The 20,731-nt window shown below is 31.9% G+C and overlaps 1 protein-coding gene across 1 annotated transcript in view; it reads right to left on the bottom strand.

Annotated features, from left to right (window-relative positions):
* LOC128237721 (uncharacterized) overlaps positions 1-19,742 on the bottom strand; it is a 29,308-nt gene extending 9,566 nt beyond the window's left edge. The window contains exons 1-2 of the mRNA XM_052953303.1: positions 19,600-19,742; positions 14,736-14,834 (exon numbers count right to left, since the gene is read on the bottom strand). Of these exons, the coding sequence (XP_052809263.1) occupies positions 14,736-14,834; positions 19,600-19,742 (242 nt within the window). The remainder of the gene's footprint in view (positions 1-14,735; positions 14,835-19,599) is intronic.
* Between the last annotated feature and the right edge of the window lie 989 nt (positions 19,743-20,731).

The raw sequence follows: 20,731 nt of genomic DNA, 5'->3' as shown, positions 1-20,731 counted from the left end.
CTATATATAGTTCATGTATTACATATAGTTCATGCATTTCATAAATAAAATACACAATATGCATTTTCCATATATAGTTCATGAATTTCATAATAAAATACACAACATGCATTTTCCATATATTGTTCATGCATTTCATAAATAAAATACACAGTATGCATTTTCCATATATAGTTCATGTATTACTTAAATAAAATACAGAATATGCATTTTCCATATATAGTTCATGTCTTACATAAATAAAATACACAATATGCATTTTCCATATAAAGTTCGTGAATTACATCAATAAAATACAGAATATGCATTTTTCATATATAGTTCATGTATTACATAAATAAAATACACAATATGCATTTTCCATATATAGTTCGTCAATTACATAAATAAAATACACAATATGCATTTTCCATATATAGTTCGTGTATTACATAAATAAAATACACAATATGCATTTTCCATATATTGTTCGTGAATTAAATAAATAAAATACACAATATGCATTTTCCATATATAGTTCATGTATTACATATATAAAATACACAATATGCATTTTCCATATATAGTTCATGTATTACATAAATAAAATACACAATATGCATTTTCCATATATAGTTCGTGAATTATAAATAAAATACACAATAGGCATTTTCCATATATAGTTCATGTATTACATAAATAAAATACAGAATATGCATTTTCCATATATAGTTCATGTATTACATAAATAAAATACAGAATATGCATTTTCCATATATAGTTCATGTATTACATAAATAAAATACAGAATATGCATTTTCCATATATAGTTCGTGAATTACATAAATAAAATACACAATATGCATTTTCAATATATAGTTCGTGAATTAAATAAATAAAATACACAATATGCATTTTCTGTATTTAGTTCATGTATTACATATATAAAATACACAAAAATATGCATTTTCCATATATAGTTCATGTATTACATAAATAAAATACACAATATGCATATTGCACATATAGTTCATGTATTACATAAATAAAATACACAATAGGCATTTTCCATATATAGTTCATGTATTACATAAATAAAATACACAGTATGCATTTTCCATATATAGTTCATGTATTACATAAATAAAATACACAATATGCATATTGCATATATAGTTCATGTATTACATAAATAAAATACACAATAGGCATTTTCCATATATAGTTCATGTATTACATTAATAAAATACACAATATGCATTTAGACCCTATGCTCATGAATAGAATCAACATTGAAATTTTAATATATGTTTCTAATAGAAAATTGAAGGATATTTTTTTGCCACTTGACTTTAATTTATGTCCAATGACAAGATGCCATTTGATACTATAACATATACATATCTATATAATTTTGAATGTTAATTAATATATGCCAAATGTGATTCTAAATGAGTTTTCCAAATGATATATGTATAAAGAGGCATATTGGAAATATCATCAATGCCTTTATTAGTACATGCCTACATATATAGCATATGAGATATGCAATAAGTAATATTATTATCGTATGCACAGGATTGAAATTAAGAGAGGAGCATGGAAGGTCCTGAAACAAAAGTGCTATATAACTTCATACTAACAATGAAAACATAGATCAGTGGAAGTCTCCAAAGTATCCACCAATGTACCTTCTGTAAAAAATACATTACATATGACTATTTGATCCCCTGCGCGTCAAATCTAGTGCATACAACGCCCAAACTTAGGTTTTTCACAATCGTCTCCAATCCACATTTCATGGCTTTATTTTCAATCAACGTGTATCCGAAGCAAAATTAATTTACATTAATGTAATTTTATTACCTAAAACACAAAACAAACAATTCTATAGTTTTACAATATTTGGATAGATAATGTACAATCCGATGTTCACAAGATAAACAATACGTGTCTCAACAATAACGTATTCGTATATATTGTTACCTGTTAAGTTCGTAAACAATAAAATACTATGTAAAAATTATACCATACATCATCAACATCATCAACATAATTACTTATTATCATACTACAAAACCAATACATTACTTATAATATTACGTCACGACGTACAATATAAAGTATAAATAGATTAACATAAATTTAACATAAATTTAAACTTACAGCATTTTCATTCTTAAATATGTTTTTTATCCGACTATTCATAACAAAAATCATTAATGAAATAAGAATAAATGGTACGATGAATTTCCCTTGCTTCATATTTGCTCTACTCCATCAAAATAAAACTCGTTAGCAACCAAAGCTGGTCGTGTACGATACGCGTTAAAACCAATACACTAATAAAGAGGTTGACAAACACCAACTGGTCTTGTTCGTGTATTTAAATGTGAAGCTATCCATTCAAGTTTCTATTTCATTTGGGCCTAAACGTCTGTTTACGAGAAACGAGCTCTCATATTTTTTTCAAAATGTTTATTTTATTTTCGTTGATTGTTTAGATCGAAATGATTACTGTCTCTATTTCGTTTTTCAAAAGATCATGTTTGCAACAATTTCGGAATAACTACTTGATCTCTGTAGTGATAGTCATTACGTATTGCCAGTTGTAGATTAGGTTATGACTTTGGTATAGGGGATTTAACATACTGTAGCTGAAGCTGTTCAGCGTTATCTATCTATATCTTTGTTTATCTATCTATCCATCTATCTTTGGTTAAGTGACCAATATCTTAATGTTGCACATAATTTACTGTTTAATTTAATGAATGGTCTGACGTGCACCTATTGTGTACTGTATTCCAATTAATACTGAATATATCAAATAGAACACTGATTTGCACGCCGAATTTAGACAAATCATAATTGCAAAATTATCAGTGATCAACACTATAATTTTTGATAATTTGAAATGCAGTCGAGATGATATAAACACTTTCGTAAATTTAGTGTTGTTATTGTAAATGTTGCTTTGTTATTGTAAATGTTTCTTCGTAATTGTAAATGTTAGTTTGTAAAATATATTATGTTCTGAGAAGCTTTATATGGAGCATACATTTTTTGTCATTTTTTGGTATACACAGTTAATATTTACATACAAATATGTTCATACACACAATACGGAATTTAAACAATATAAGGTATAGAGGTAAATTAAATCAAGAATATCTTATTTCATATGGTGAAAAAGACACATGCAAATGCAAAAACAACACATATACACACACATGGCTGGAGAATATACAACTATGTTTAAAAAAACACACTATATAAACACATCTATAGAAGGTATGTGGTAAAAGGTAATACACATTCTGCTTTGTATTTTTTATATTCACAAGAGATCACAAATATGCACGCACGTCAAAAGTAATACACATGCAGCTATTCATATTCTTATATTCACACGAGAAAAACACACATACACGCACGCGACTATTCCGTCCAACACGCACACACATAAACTGTAACTTTGCCCTAAAGTGTTATGTTTTCGATGTTGCCATTGCTTATGACATTGTTTAAAAGTGGATATCTTTGGATTTAAGCTATTATCTATATTCTTTAAGGTGTCATTATAAAAGTTCAGTCCTAGTCCACATGAAATGCATATCTTAACAGAACTGTAATTTTGTGTTTTTAAAGATCCCACGCGCAGGACGATTTATGTCGAGAAGTTGAGATTTAGGCCTGGTATTGTACTGAAACCTGACAGACACTGAATGAGTGAATCAAATGATCTTTCATTACCATCGTTAGAAAAAATATTTTTCCCCAATAAAGATACCGTTTATTGCTTTATTTTTGCTTATATAATTTGATAAAATTTCTTATAAAGAAAGCTGAGTACAAAAAACAGCCTTGTCTGACACCTTTACCCATTCGAAAGGATCCGTAAAAGTGTCCGGTTTTTTATATAACGCTAGATATATCATTGTAAAATAGTTTTATCCATTTGATGATATCGTCTCAAAAATGTATTTTTTTCGAAACATTTTCTCATTTAATCGTGGTTGACACTATCAAATGTCTTTTCAAAATCTGCAAAGAATACCAACCCTGGTGATTTGTTTAATTAAGATGTTTAATTATATCAAATATCGTTAAACCATTTTTTTTCATATATAGAAGTTTTTTTACAAGACCTGTTTGTGGTGAAATCGATGGTAAAAAGGTTTTTAATCTGCTTAAAACAGCTTTTGTTTGAATTTTGTAATCAACATTAAACAAACTTATTGGTCGCCAGTAAGATAGAATATTTAGATCTTTGCCAGGGTTTGGTATGAGAGTAATGACGCCTTGTTTTCGAAGCACTGTTAAGTGGCCATTTATTGTGGACTTTTATTGCTCTAAAATTACATGGGCAAGTTTGCATTCATATTCGTTTATCGTATATTTAATAAAAAAAGCAGAATAGATTGATGATGAGTGTAGAAATGCCAAAGATGTATTAATGAAATCATTAGCACAATGTAATATATGTAAAATGATAGCAGGGGGCAAAATTGTGTGTTAATAAAATTTAATACAAACATTTGATTAAAACCAAACAAAGCCGCTATAAGAGTTAAATTCAATTAGAAGTATGGAATGTATTCGGCATCATCATTTATGCGAAAAGCTACAAAAACACAGTAGCAACATAAACCCGGTTTAATGGCACTGGGTAAACGCCAAAGACATAGAACATAAAAGCCTAAAGAATTCTAGAATCATTTTACAAAAAAAGAATTCTGCTAGAAATGATATTTCTGACGAAGAATCTTATGACTATGTTTTATATTTAAACAATAATATGCCATACCAAATATCATTTTGCATTATCATAAAGCATAATGATTATGTTGAGGAATTGTATAATAAGCATAACTTCGAAGGCTATAATTGTATCTTTGACGAATTACATTTTCTAGTCACTGTACGGAGAGACTGTCAAAAACAATTGAAGAAAAACAAAGCCTTGCTAGCGATAAATCGCTTAATAAATATTTTATCGCATCATGTGATATTTTTTGTATTCACATTAAGTTTATATTTTTAACGGTATTTAGGATACCAGTTATTTTCCCGATAAATAAATTAAAGGTATAATTGTACCTCTTTTTAAGAACAATGGCCGACATAATGTGAGTAATTATCAGGGTATAACTGTTGTTAGCTTTTTTTTAAAAAGAGGTTTACAGGTATTGTTAATTATTCAATCTCTGTTTCGGCCACAAGAAATGAGATAATTATATGGAGATAAACCCCTTGTGGTTGTATATCATTTTTATTAAGGTACTGCATGTAAATATAATGGGCATTTTGTACTCAATCAACGCACTTTAGCTGGTAAAGATTTAAAGGCATTCAATATTGTAAGTAATTTCATACCTTTTATATATAAGCCAAGTATATTCAAGCCAAGTCAGTCAACTATTTGATGTTTTTGTTGTTTCAAAATAAAAGTATGGGTGTGATGCATTAGGATTTAATAAGAATAATGAAGGGGAACGTTTTCATTTAAAATTCTTTAAACATTGTAACATGAAAAGTCAACAACTTGTACAGTAGCTGTGTATGAGGAGCTAGGCAGAAACCCGTTGCATTTAAATAGATATGTAAGCATTATTAAGTCTCGATGTAAGCTACTACGTGTTATTGGTAACCTAAGTTATTTTATTTTGAGCCAAAACGGCCTTTGAATACACGGGGGGATGCTTTGAAAATTGGAGTTATTCTTCGGTCCTGTCGAATAGCTCTTTACATACGGAACTCTCCACTAGATTATCTGAAGATGAACATATGGTACCATTTGATTTCCCGCTTAAAGTGTTAATATCTTACAATATGCTATTTATGTTTATCTTAATCACAGATTCTATGACCTTAAAAGTATTAAAAACGAATAGCTTTGCCTAACACAGAAGGTTTATGGAAGCGAATGGATGCGCGTTCGTCACTCTTACGCCCCTATACCGTCTGTGTCATCAAAAAGGTAACAATTTATGGCACATATGTTGTTTGAAAGGGATAAATGGAAGAAATGTAGCGGTACGGTATGAGATAAAAAAACCCAACTAAACCATAACTCAAGTTACAACGTATGCTTCATTACGCTACGAACAACGGCCTTAAACAGTTTAAAATCTCACACATTTCAACTACATAAATTGTAACAACCCCATAAAAGCAAGTTAAAACATAAAAATATATGGATTGACATTCAAATACTATTTTGCGTATAACGTTACATGATAAAGCCTTTTTGATGAAGGAAAAATTGAAAGCCCTTGAGGGCCAGAAGAGAGACTAAAATTAATCATCGCTTCCTTATTCCCAATTCGGTAAACCAGAACCTTATTTGATCTTCTAAGTTTTACGGTGTTTTCGACGGATTTCGAATCATATTGTATTTATTTGTATAATTATGTTTTATATTGTTAGGCACGATGGATGGCTCTGAGCCATCTCGGAAGCATATCGATGGAAGTGTTACGTTTATAACGAGCGGGTTGGGCAGCTAGAACCATTTCACGAATAAGACCCAAGTGGTTGCAGTTAATTATAACATAAGAAATAAAAGGTCAACATAACGAGTTTCAATGAATTATTCTATCGAATAAAATATGTTAATTGTTTGAAATATTCACCTACTATAGACAAGATTATCAAGGTAAATACAAGTGTATCTAGGCTTTCATAAGAAAATTACCAAGTATTGCAAACCTATACCGTCAATTCAGTTCAATTTTTATTCAATAAAGTTTTTCAATTGAAAGCAACTGCCCCAAATTACACAAAATCTGAAATAAACATATGATTGTAGTTGCAACATAAGATAAACATACTTATCATGTTCAACAGATGGTATACAAAGATTATGTTTGTGGTACTGTATTATCATTTTCTGAAGACATTAGAGAGTAGAAATCAATTAAATTATTACAGTGACATGCTTATTTACCATCAACGCATACACATGTATAACAAACATACATATTGAGTTATAAACGTTTATCTACTCACTAAATAATGCAATTATGGAAAATATTAATTACTGATAACAAGATTATAACCGTGAATTTAATAGCAGAAAGCGCAAAAGTATTAAATGATTGGTGAATGTTAAAATATTTACCGTGGTCTACCGTAGTCCCATAAGGTAGATATACCGTGTTTTATGCTCATTTCTTTCAAATTAAACTCGGTATCCTTCATAAAAACCACAGTTTTCGACAAATATGCATACTTTTTGGAATATTAAAATAATTTAATTAATTGTAGTAAATCTTATTTGATAGTAAGAGTGCATATTTAACAGATGAATACCAATTGTAAGTATGCGTCTACGAATAATATCGAATCTCGGTCATTGAAAGAATGCATGATATTCACAATCAATGACTGTCAACTTTTGACTCAAACATACTTAGTCTCTCATCTTGTGGCATAAGCATATGGCATAGTTGTTAAGATGCATTCATTAATTATAATAACAAATAGAGCCGGAAAGATACCATATCTTTGTATAAATCACAAAGACGTATTTTGGTGCGACTGTCACATAACCTCGAAACAGCCGGTGAATTCAAATCGATCGGTTTTTAGGCTATCCCTGTCGTAATGCAATCGGAACTCCTCGGCCAGTTTCCATCGAAAACAATCTCAGATGTATATGGACGATTTACATTTAGTCTGAATTCTTTACATTTAACTACACCGCAAGTAGCTCGCGTGGTAATTTTAATATAGCAGTTAAATCTTCGAACTGTACTCTTAGGAATATTAAATATTTATGCAGTCTATTACACTTCACCGGAAATCAATTTGAACATAGTAATACAAAGCACACCTTCTGTTGATAAACTGGCATATATCCGAGTTTTTTCCGATGGGAAATGGCCGAGAAGTTCCGAATGTCGTCATGGTCTTGCCTGCTTGCTTGCAAAGCGCCAGTACGTATATTGCTTATAACAATTCAGCGACAAAAGTATATTAGCTTCTTAACAAACACATGAAAATAAAGAGTAATTATGTAAAATTTAGAAGATAAACACCGAAGTGTCTAATAAATTTAATTGGAATACAATAAATAATTCATTTTAAATGAAAATTTGACATACTAGTAATCGATATATTTATTACCAAACACTTGCTGACATACGAAACACCAACAAATCCAGACAAATCGGACAGAATATCCGAGCAATATAACAATATGTAAACGTGAAGTTTAAATAAATATGGATTAAAACAAGGCATGCCATTACCGTAGTAATCTCATGTAAATATCTAGTTATCTCGTAGTTCCAAGTCGCTGGCCCAAATATCATTTAAACGAGTTGTTTTGTACTGTGACGTAAGGTATTCGTTATTGGGAAGTTATTGCTCGTGCACGCCTCCACAATAGTTTTTCAAGTGTTGCTATTCTTCACACTTGGGCAATTATCAACCAAAAGCAATGCCCAGTAATATATAATTCTATTAATAACGTACAAGGAGCATTCCTCAACATCTCAAGTTGGCTTGTATGCACTTATTTATGCACCATTGAGACCTTAATCGGGTCTAGCTGGAGTTTGATCCTAGGTATGTGAAAGGACATCTAGTGAAGGATGCATTGAAAAAAAAGGGATTCGATCATAGTGTGCTGATAATTCTTTTCTGGACTGTTAATAAATGGATTTTCAACTATTTCAATGGATGGTTGTGTTTTTATTTGACATAAATATCGGACAAGCTTGAAAAAAGACCAAGCGCCATGAGTGAGAAAAGTACATGAATCACGAGGCTGTTTGGTTTGTAAACTGACTCTTTATGTTAGAGGAAAAATGATTGAATAAAGCATGCCAGTAAATAAATCGTTAAGAAGTTTTGTTTTGCAAATGAACTATTAATTTGCATGTCGTATAACTTTGAAACATGCTGAACAAGTTTTCCTGATATTTGTGTAAATGTTATTTACGTGGTAACATTTTCTTTTATTATATGTATGTTGCTCTATCGGGCTGTCTTTCGGTTTGTCGGTTTGTCGGCTTATGGTTAACCTGTCTGTCATTAACAGATAGATAAGCCCTATTGTTTAAGGGGCCTAGTATGTCATAGGTTAAGGTCACGACCAACAGTCTTTAGTAATATTCAACTCCGCAATATCCTTGCAACGGATTGAACTAGGGCCATGTTACATTGGACCAGTAGATGACCCATACTATTAGACTGGTACAAAGATCAAATGTCATAGTATTTTTTCGAAACAAGTTGATGCAATCTTTCACATGACGAAGCGGCGCTCAGGAGGGCCACTGTTTAAAAAATCATTTTCTTTTTCAGGATATATATATAGATAGAAAATCGACCACATATATTATATATCTCATTAAGCATTTGTTTCTGGTTGGAATCGAAAAAAAAACATCTGACAATTTACTGTTTGTGTACTTAATGTTTCAATTGTACAATCAAACGTGCATAACTTCGTTAAGATTAAGAATTTGCTTTTTTTGTGAGCATGTCAAGGTTATTATCAGTTTTGTTTAATTTATTAACGATTCTATGAAGTTCCGAGAGGAAACACTCTGAACAAAGGCTGCTTCTTAATCTTTATTTACTTGGACTATTCATACATAACATATCTAGCTATTATACAATATCACATGTTTAGATGTATACTATTATAATGCCAATTATCTTGTTTCATATTCATTCAAACTTAATGCAACTGTTAATTACATTAATATGACTGTCTATATACGTTTGTGTCTTGGTCAGATTACTCTTTATACCATTTTGTCAACCTGCTATTAGACTCGACACGGATAGATATTCAGAACTTTCATTGGAAAAGGTTCTATATATAACATTGTTATATAACACAACACTTGATAACGATGTACACTTGTTCAATTCAACTATTCCTGCAAATTAGTTATTTAAATGTAATGATTGTGAATAGATTAAAACCATATGAGCATTTTTTGTACTCTTGGTTAAGAACGTGTGAGTAATAAAGCAGTACGTGCTGTAAATAGTCTCTGAAATCTCAATGTACTGTTATTATTTTACCGAAAGCTCTACGTGTGGTAATTAGTTTTCTGAATTTGTATGTGCTGTATTAATTTCGACGAAACTTGGTCTGTATTTGTTTCGCTGAAATATGTCTGTTCCAATATTATTTCACTGTCAGTGCTTATTTTTCCTCATTAAATTTTCTTGTTTTCTAGTAAAACATCTGTGAACATGGATCTGGAATAGGTATAATCCATGTATTTGTATCACGGTCTCTAAAAGAAACTAAAGTTATTTGTGTTACTTATTTCAATGAATTTTCTCCTATTCATAATCATATTGTCCTTCATTTGTTTAACTTGTAATAACATACATGTACATGTTTGTAAACAGTAAATCACTATAATGCGTTGCAATGGATTTAAATCTTGTTTATGATAAGTATATACAACTTATTTTCATGAACCTTTTGTTTAAGTTCTTTCCAAATATAAAGCTTTTTTCATTTATTTTTAGGAAAAAAACATATTTCTGAAGTTATTCTATTTCAACTATGTTCACAGTTCAATATACTGTAGGGGCATACCCTAGTTTCACGCCAGTGTGTAAGTTTTAATAGTTATAATATATTAAGTGAAACGACCCTCGACTGAGTACAATTGTTCATAGAGTAATAATTTGTATTTATATCATAATATTTATTAAGGGTCACTTCAATTACTAAGTATTTCGCTGGTGCGCACGTTCCGTAAATAGCGTATGATATTATATAATTTATTTGTTATCTTAACCATGAACCTCGCAATGTTATTTCTGCAGTATAACGCGATTTTAATATTGTTCTTGTATGGCAGTCTAAGCGAGATAACACACACAAGTCACAAGTCTGTCCTTAATATCTTTAATACATGTATGATTTGGGAATGCTATAGGTCTATATCAATTTTATCAAAATTGAACGCTTGTAAAAATACCAATAAATGTTATAAAGTTATACAAGGCCACATAAGTTATATGCTCACTGAGTAATTATCTTATCAAGCAGTTATATAATGTTACTATCGTTATTATTTCAGTTAAAACTCAGCTTAATTACTTTATCGAACGTAACGAGGTTCGATTTCTGCTCTCAACAAATGCTTGATCCAGTCCGACTGCCAACGAAAATCTTGGCGCTTTTATACTCGCACAGCAACCGTAGGTTGGGGGAATGCTACTGCCTTGAACAATTATGGCGATGGCACCCAAAACGTTGGCAGTGCAAACTAAAATGATGGCAGTGCCAACAAATTGAATAGCACTCATGTGACCGCTACAAAAAAACGTTTTAAGAAATTAATGGCAGCCATCTTGAAAAGGTATGCCACAGATACAAAGAGAGGGGTCTGAACATAGCCCTCAGTTTTGGAATGTAAACATGAAAAGAAAACAAAACAAGAGATCTTGGCACAACACTATTCATATGAGATTTGGTACACATGAGGCCAAAAAATATATGCTCATGTCTAACATGTGTTTATAATTCTAGCTTCAATTTTTAATTATGGTCCCTTTTACTCTGAAATGTGTACAGAACCTTAACGGATCATACATTGAAAAGGCTTTAAGGTATTGACTTTAAACTTCATATACCTGTAGATCTCATTTAGAGGGATGTAACAACCATAACTGCAGTGTTTCTTTAGTTATTGTCCTTCGTTTATTTTGATCCTTAATTCTCATCTTGGGCAAAGCTCTTAAAGTATTTCAGGTATTGACTTCAAACTTAATGTACAAACAGATCTCATTGAATAAAACCTCAATGAAGATTTACCATAACGCTGGCTGCAGTATTATTTGAGTTATTTCCCTTTATAAGTTTTATACCTTTTAGTCCAGAGCATAAATCAAACTATTAACATCAAATCTTTTTTTTTTAGAAATATCTTTCTTGATTTTCAAACATGCCTTTTTATGTAGTAAAAAAGTGCCTCAAACTGTGTGTTTGCTTTTTACAGAGTAGATTTGTACATTGTTCATTTGTCGAAAGGCGAAGTTGATACAGTTCTTAATTTGGTGGGGGAAATGGCATTTGTTGCGTTCCTCATGGAGGGATGCTAAAATCATGGAGATAATTGAAAACGAAACACTTAATGTAGCTACGTTAATGTAATGTACGTACACACATATTGTAATTCTTTGAAGATAAAACGAAAAAATATAAGTACCAAAAAGCACATATCTACATGTAAACATAATAAAAACACAAATAAACAAACAATACATGTACCTTGATAGTTTAATATAGTAATTCCAACTAAATATACAAAGTTTAGCATTTGACCGGCATAAAGATGTCAAATTAAATCATAACATTTTTAGCACATTTCAAATTTAACTTATTTCCTGGACAAGAGATGATTGGGTCATGGAATAATGTGTATTGGATAGAGGACAAACATAGAGGACTATAGCTGATGCTACCGAAAGGTGACAATTAAATCATCTGGTCAGACATGTGAAGTTCTTTACCTTATAATTTTCTCTTTAATTAGTGAATTATTACATGAATAATTCCAGCTGCAATACGTTGAGTCCTTTTTACTTCAATGTCAGTCAGTTGCGAGGTATTTCATCATAGCCAATAAATGATTAATTCGCATAAATAGCACTCTGTTATCGGCTATCCCTTCGTGACGTCATCAAAGGGCAGATAATTGCAAACACGATATAATTGAAACGGTGAATATATACGCACATAACTGTCAGAAGTGTTAACGAAAAGTACAAAACGGAAGCCTACCGCATTGCTAGGATGGTGCATTCCAGTCTATTACGTAATTAGGCCATAATGCAGCCATAACGGGCGAGGCTTTATAAATATACAATTAGTTATATATTTTATAAATACATTAAATATTTTCTGTTAATTCATTTACTTTTTATCACACTTCATTGCATTATATTTCTGACTTTTGACATGAAATATAATATATTTATGATGACGAAAAACTATCTATATATAAAGTCAATCAATGCTCTGCACTGTCTATAAATTCGAAGAAGGCAATTACGCACCTAGTTATCAATCCTACTTATATGGAATATTTTTACAAACATGTAGCTCCTAAAACAGTATTGCAGAATTTCACTGCGAAATGACTAATTTGCTGTCGTTTGGTTGGTGGGGGTATATATGTTTTATTTAACCTTTATCGTAACGTTTTTTTTCTTCTGAGCTTTCTCTTGGTATAATAGTTATAAATCAATTCATGTCATCCCTGATTATTTCAATCACTTTTTTAAATGTTTAAAGTTATGTTTACGCTCATTGGAATTATTATAAAAAACAAAATTCACATTTAAACCTATTCAGCCTCGTCTTTGAAGTCTTGAATCAAAATTCTAGGTCAATTTTGAACAACATATGTCACATCTCCATCCGTGCCATAACTTAATGAATAAACCTTGCAACCTTGAATCCTAACTGGGTTGCAATAAGAGTCAAAATCTCCAAACTGTTTTATAAACGTATTTCAAGTAGTTAACGTATATGTACAAACATCACTTGTAAATAAATAAAACGTTTGGCCCAACAATGGAACGATGCAATAATTCAAGGCTCTCAACGGACACAGCTTGCACACCAAAAGGATTAGAAATGTATAAAGTCCGATTATAGATATATCATTTCATAAAACAGACCATTAAAAACAAAAATGAAAAACAACTGCTAGTGCACATGTAGTAAGGTACAGTTTTATTAAGGAAAAAAGGAGTTAGTTGGTTTAACAGGCAAATTCTCCCTTTGAGTACGAATGTTATTCACCAATGATGTTGCGACCACTGGTTTTCATTGTGTACTAAATGGAAACAGTCAGACATGTTTTACTTTTTTATGGTTTTAAGTGATAATCCATAAGATATTTGTTTGCATTCGTTGTCTTTTGTATTTGAAACGGTTTTGTAATGTGTTGGAATGATCAAAAGTTCATTCAGCTGTATCATTTGCTGTGGGGTTTTTTACAAAATTTCATCACTGGTGCACATTTTGTAATGGAATCGAAATGACAATTTTGTGATGCTCTTTTTAGTCTTTTTTGTCCATTACTAACACGTCTGGGTTTGGTTTAAAGTTGAAGAGAGAGAGAGAGAGAGAGAGAGAGAGAGAGAGAGAGCGAGAGAGAGAGAGAGAGAGAGAGAAAGACAGAGAGAGAGAGAGAGAGAGAGAGAGAGAGAGAGAGAGAGAGAGAGAGAGATTGGGGTTCAATTCCTTAAATTGGTAAGGTCATTGTTGATGTAATGATTTGTGTAATTGTATTGTTTTTATGATTATTTGTCATAAATGTTCCGTATGTTGTAGCCATTGAAGTTAATCTGCCTATGCACACGATTAAATTATATAATAAAATAGTCTGTATTCACAACGTTAAACTTTGAATAATATGGGTTTGTTGACGTATTATTAAATTACTAGTAAACTAAAAGCAGAGAATTGAGGAACATTATTTTGTTGTTTAGTTTAGTTGGATCAACCATAACTGCTGAATAGTAGCACTTTGGACAATAATCGAAACATACGCTCAACTTAAAATGATCCTACTATACAAACCAAGGATTTAAAAGTCACACTTACATGAACATTGCAAGCAAAGTTAAAAAAAACACACAAGCAAATTGTTAGTATTCAGCGTTTAAACTTTCCACACTGAAAATCTCCTTGGCAAAACTTATTTATCAACGTATTTTCTACGTATAAAGACTTCAACAAGTTTGTATTTAGGCACCCAGCCCTCTTTCCCGGTCCGTCTATTTCTTCCCGCAATAAACCCTCGTTCTTTGAAGCTGGACTGACGGCCGGACCTCGTAATGATAACGTCTCCAACCTTAAATAAAATAATATAATTCAGAAAAGAAAAATTTCATTCAGAATGGTCATAAAATTCGACTTCATCGATGAAGTGGAGACTTTATGAATATGACAAACATTCGTTCATTGTTTTCAAATTTAAGTATTTTATATTATTGTTTACACCTTTTTCAATTAGCTAAGGTATGAACTATAAATATAAGCATATTAAGATTAAACAGGAATCCCTTCTCTGATCATAAATCGTCTTAAGGGAAGATAACGTTCTAACTGTTTGCTTTTGTACCAACAACCCGTTGGGAGGGAGGCGAACATCTACGCCGCAATACCAATCGTGCAACACCTAATTGATGTTTTGTTTTACGGATCACGCACCATTTTATAAAAAAGTACATATAAATGAGGCCGTTCCTATATATAAGGCCGAAAATTGCAAAACAAGGCTTTCTTGCCATAAATCACCAAAGAATCATGTAAATATATAACTCGTTATCTTAAATGATTTCTAGCCAATGTCATTTTCAACAAATTTCTTGTTTCACATAATTTATTTTCCAGACTATTTGCTAGTGCTGATCACACGTATCATTTATCGATAACTTTGTTAAAGCTACTAACTTTCAATTGCCTTACCTCAAAACCGATTTCCCCATGCACTGGATATCTGTGGGGCAACATTGCAGTGTATATTCTGGATAACCGAACATAGTACAAGAAGTCGACATCTACTGAAACAACCCTGTCGGAAGCGTCCCCTCGAAGCACATGCATAAGCGCATATGCCAGTTTACATACATATGTGTTAATAATACACACATTAAAGGGGTGAATATCTCAGGAAATTAAGATTTTTTTATTAAAGGGTCCAGTTTGGGTCAGAGAGTTATTCTATGTGTTTTAAGCTTGCGTCACAATCGAGCTAAACACCCTTTGTTAACTAACGAGACATTCAACAATCGAATGCAATGTGTACGTTTACTTGTGCCCCGGGAAAAAACCCAACAACAACAACATCAAGAGGAAGAATAAGAGGAAGAAGAAAAAGATAATAATAATACAATGACAAGCCCAGTAGTCGAAATTTCATATATAAACCCTATTTAGAGGCACTAGGTAAAGGCTCACATGACATTGAGCTATGGACAAACACATATAAACACTACGAATTCAAACACCACACACAGATCATAAACTCAAAATGGCCTTTCCGATAAATGATGGAATTACCGCTTAGGAATGGTAAGTGAAACCCGAGTTCACTGGAACCCAAAATTTATGTGACAAACTACCGAAACAAGTTCAGTAGCCAAAAGTTTAAACATAAACCCCGTTTAATGGCACAAGGTAAACGCCAAAGACATAGAAAACAAAACAAAAAATCACAAATAAGATACATGGAACAACAGCACAAAACTCCACAAAGTCTACTGGGGGCTAAAACTAGTTTGCATGGCGCCATAACCTCGCACTTGTCCCAACTTTTACCAATAATTTATACATTGATGATATAAGCCTCATCAGAGCACGCATCAACTTGAAAACAATGAAAAATAAGGTAAACTATAACATATAAACTTATAAAGATCTCAACAACATATACAATCATCACCTGTTAACAAATGAATCAAGTCGGAGCAACAGTTTTAGCTCTTTAATGGTACGATACAGTCACTCAAAGACGATTATTTGATAAAGATCGGCTTAACATTATGTCTTCTTTTAATAATAAAAGTGTCATTAGACAAACTAGGAGGAAAACGCAATGAAAATAAAATAATTAAACAATAAAACATATAAATGCTGTAGAATATCCCTCGAGATATGATCACGAAATTATTTGAAAACGTTAAAAACAGTCGTATATGACGCTGAATCGGCAGCCAAGAAAAGGTTTCAAAGATAACTGTCAATCATAAAAAAAAACATTCGCGGACACCAACGCTCACCTCATCGAAAACAGTGTTGAAAGCAATATTTTAATATCGGAAAATTAATTGAAGAAAAAAAGTAAAAAGAGAGAATTAGAGCACCAATTGGGGAACTTAAAATAATAGTTGTGTGAGTGTTATAAGACACTGACAATATAAAAAGTGAACCATAGTTAAGGCATCATTTTCAGGACTTAATTAATGAAACAGCTATTCAATATAGGAAGCAAACACAAACTGCACTTTAAATAAATTATTTTTATACTCAAAATGAAATGCATTGTTCTTTAAAATAGTTTAAATTGCTTAAAATGAATACGCCAAAGAACAATGTCCGAGTATTTGAAAGGCCAAAAGCTAATAGTGAGCACAAAACCGTAAGACAATGGTCTGAACCAGGAAAACACTCTTAGAAATGTGTTTACTAAATATGTATAACAAATTTTAGGACCAATGCTAAAATAATGAGTTTAAATGCACCTTTCTTTCATATGGAAAAATATTAAGGCAATTAACTGTTGACATAACATTCTGAGAGTGCTTTATATCGACAAAAAACGTGTGTTCTAATGATATCACACCGTTGTTACATAGATCATGGCTGCCGCAGAAAGGGCCAAATACATACTAAGATAACAACATATATATAAAAGCTATTTGGAAAAGACGATATTTGTGCTTCCGTACTCGTTAAATCGGGCATTTCCGATTTGACTGTTTTTCACAGCAGTAAATGTTATTTTGGTTCACACATTGTACCTACATTGGAACTCATGGTACAGACGAGATAGTCGCATCTTGACAGCATAACTATATCGCGGACAATTCCTTCCAACGACATATTGTCCGAAATGCGAGTGTGCGGATTCTTGGCATACTGTGTAAACGTTTTGTTGAACATAAACACATACTCTGGGTACCTGTTAAAAAGATCAGGCCCCATTATGACAAAACTACTTAAGTCAAATCCCAATCTGAATCACCTATCACCACAATGTTCCGAAGCTGTTCAAAATTTTGTATGTTTTTATGATTTTAAAAGTCCGTTTTCTCGTAAAGGTTTAAGATAAACGAGGAAATTTGTTGAGCTCAGTATAAGATTGTATTTTATTTCACGAGTGTCATAGAAAAAAACATATTTTTACGAGTGGCAAAGAGTGTTTGTTACGCCGTTATCCGTGGGACGCCCTTAACGCAGTTTTGACACTTGATGACGTAGACTCTGTCATTTCTATTTCCGGCTCGTGGAGAAATATAGTTCTCAGGTATGTTTTCATTGTTTACATTTTTTGACTATTTTTCTAATAAACGGTAAGTTAAGTTTATTTGCAAGAATATCTGTATTCAAACATATTCAACCTTTTTTAAATATCAAATAATTATATTCGGCAACATTAACTTTAAATTACAAAATTGATGAGTTTAGTTTTTATCAAGGGTTCTTAAGGTTGATGTTTCCAATGCTTGTTTTGCAGTGTGATATCAAATTGATATTTTCACTGTTGTTATTTGACTGACAAAACTCCATATTTCATCGAAAGCATGAACGAAAAACCTTTTGTCCATATTTCAAAGAAAAAACTATTGTGCAGAAAAAGTAACTTGAGACTTTGATAAAAAAATAAATAACGAGTAGCACTCAGTTACATTTTATGCTGTATATTTTTTTTAATACTTACCAAAGTTTTAATCAACATATTCCTTGAGATAATGCACTTTTGTTATTACCCGATACCCTTTAAAAATGTAATTCACTATTTTCGACTGTTTTAAAAATAGTAATCAACATAACAATGTTATATGATCAAGATCATATGATCAAGATCATAACCATACGTAAACAAATCAATCCTCGGTATCGGGGATGACATTATCCCCTCCACTTCGGGACAACAGTTTTGACTGTTACACAAATGCCCATGCAACAACAGTATAATGTTATATGATAAAACGAATTGGGATTCAGATTAAGATTTGACTTCAGTATTTTTGTGATATTGGGACCAGTGCTTGTATTAGATAACACAGAAGCAAATGACATGGCTATGATCATATAGGCAATATAGGAAATTATTCGAAGCAATATTAAATTCAATTATATATTTAACAAACTTTTGTGTTGCCTCAGAAAGAACCTCGACGCTATCTGACGCCAAATAAACCTTTCGCTCTACACGACCGTAAACAGCTTGGTTTGCACTGAACCTGGTATTGAAGTTATATCTTTGTGAATCCTTAATAAGGAAATACAACAAATAAGACGTGTACACATACTATAAATCTTATTAAACATTTCAAAAAAGATGAAATAAAATATAATTAGCTCTTTCAGTTTTTCATTTACAAAGACATGTAAATATATTTTTACATACAACATAAATCGTGATAGGATCGTTCTGTTATGAATACCATTACAACAGATTTTCTCAGAGACTCATTAATTGCCACTTGTGTTGAACATACCAAGACGACGTGTCGCCTTTTCCCTTCCTCTAAGGTCAAGCTCACACTTAGTTTTTTAACATAAAATACTGCATATAAGGACATAGAGTATTGGTAGTCGTGTCGGGGCTGTAGCTTTCTCATGCTTGGGCAAATTTTAACATAACTTGCCACATGTGTTCGACATATCAAGACGACGTGTCGCATGCAAGACCTTTCCCCTACATTAGGTCCGTCAACCCGTCTGGCTTTCCAGCTTTATTCCTTTCGTTGTCCACACATTTGATTGATATTATTTCCCTTTCCAAATAACTTTTGAATTACACTTGAGTACCACATCGGGAGCATTCGTCACTTACAATGACAGCTCTTGTTTCTTAAAACATTGACATATAGAGCACGTTTACTAACCAATCAGCCACATGATTCATGTATTCTTCTAATGCATGGAATTCAGCCTCCCCTTTAAGCTTGTCCGTTCGTCTAACGTGAACACTGAAAACAACTTTAACAATTGGAGCATGTTTCAGGAGTGATGATTTAAGCTTGGCCATATTGGCTTTAATATGTATCTTTTTACTGTGTATTTTTGTTATTTTTAAGGGCATCGGTGGATTATAATGCAATGGAAACTTCAAGAACAAGTTCAGAAGCCACACACATAACGATGGTCCTGTGTAGAGTCTCGCGGCTAATGCCTACACGACACTAAATCAAAGATACATATTGTCACAAAACAACGTTAACATACCACTTATGCTTCCGCATTCGAACGGTCTTTTAGCTTAGTGAAATGATATTCTTTCACACCTATTGATGTCAATCTATGAATTTATTGCCTTTCCAAGCCACAATATAAAGGAAAGTATACGTGAAATTACTGATGAATTGATAAGAAAAAATATAGCCCCAAGCTTTTCCTTAAACGGCTTAGTTTGTAAAAGCTATGGACATGCATAGTAGAGAAATCGCACCAGCGAAGAACAATATATAAAGTTATATATTTTAAAATTAGTAATGCAATAAAATCAACAGAAAAAAAACAGTAGTCGAATTGGTTGTAAGCTTAGACTAGTGTTAGTATGAACCCTGTTTAGAGGCACAATGTGAATACCCAAAATACACTCAATGAGAGCATTATAATATTACGGATTTTTCTGACATAAACATCTGTAAAACTTTTCCGCAGAATGGTTCAATGAGCGAAATGCTGTTCAAACAAAACGATTTAATCATTTTATAAATTACTTAAGTGCATTAGATACCTATGTATAAAACTCTCTTCCTTTGTTGACACAAGCATTGATATATTAAGAAATATGTGTTGTACACATCATGATGTAGTGTGTAAGTGCATTACAACAATGTTCATTTGCGAAGGCTTCAACATACAGAATTTAAAGCACATTCATATCTTGTTATGAACTGCTTTGATTGATAGAATACAAGTCCATCGAGCTTGAGGCCCGGCAACTTGAGCAGAACTTGCATATTGGCGGTCTGCCGGTGGTACTATCGGAAAACCGTTTTTTTTACAATTATG

This window comes from Mya arenaria, chromosome 6 (assembly GCF_026914265.1).
Source record: "Mya arenaria isolate MELC-2E11 chromosome 6, ASM2691426v1".
NCBI classification, from domain to species: Eukaryota; Metazoa; Mollusca; class Bivalvia; order Myida; family Myidae; genus Mya; species Mya arenaria.
This window is presented reverse-complemented; position numbering and strand designations above follow the sequence as displayed.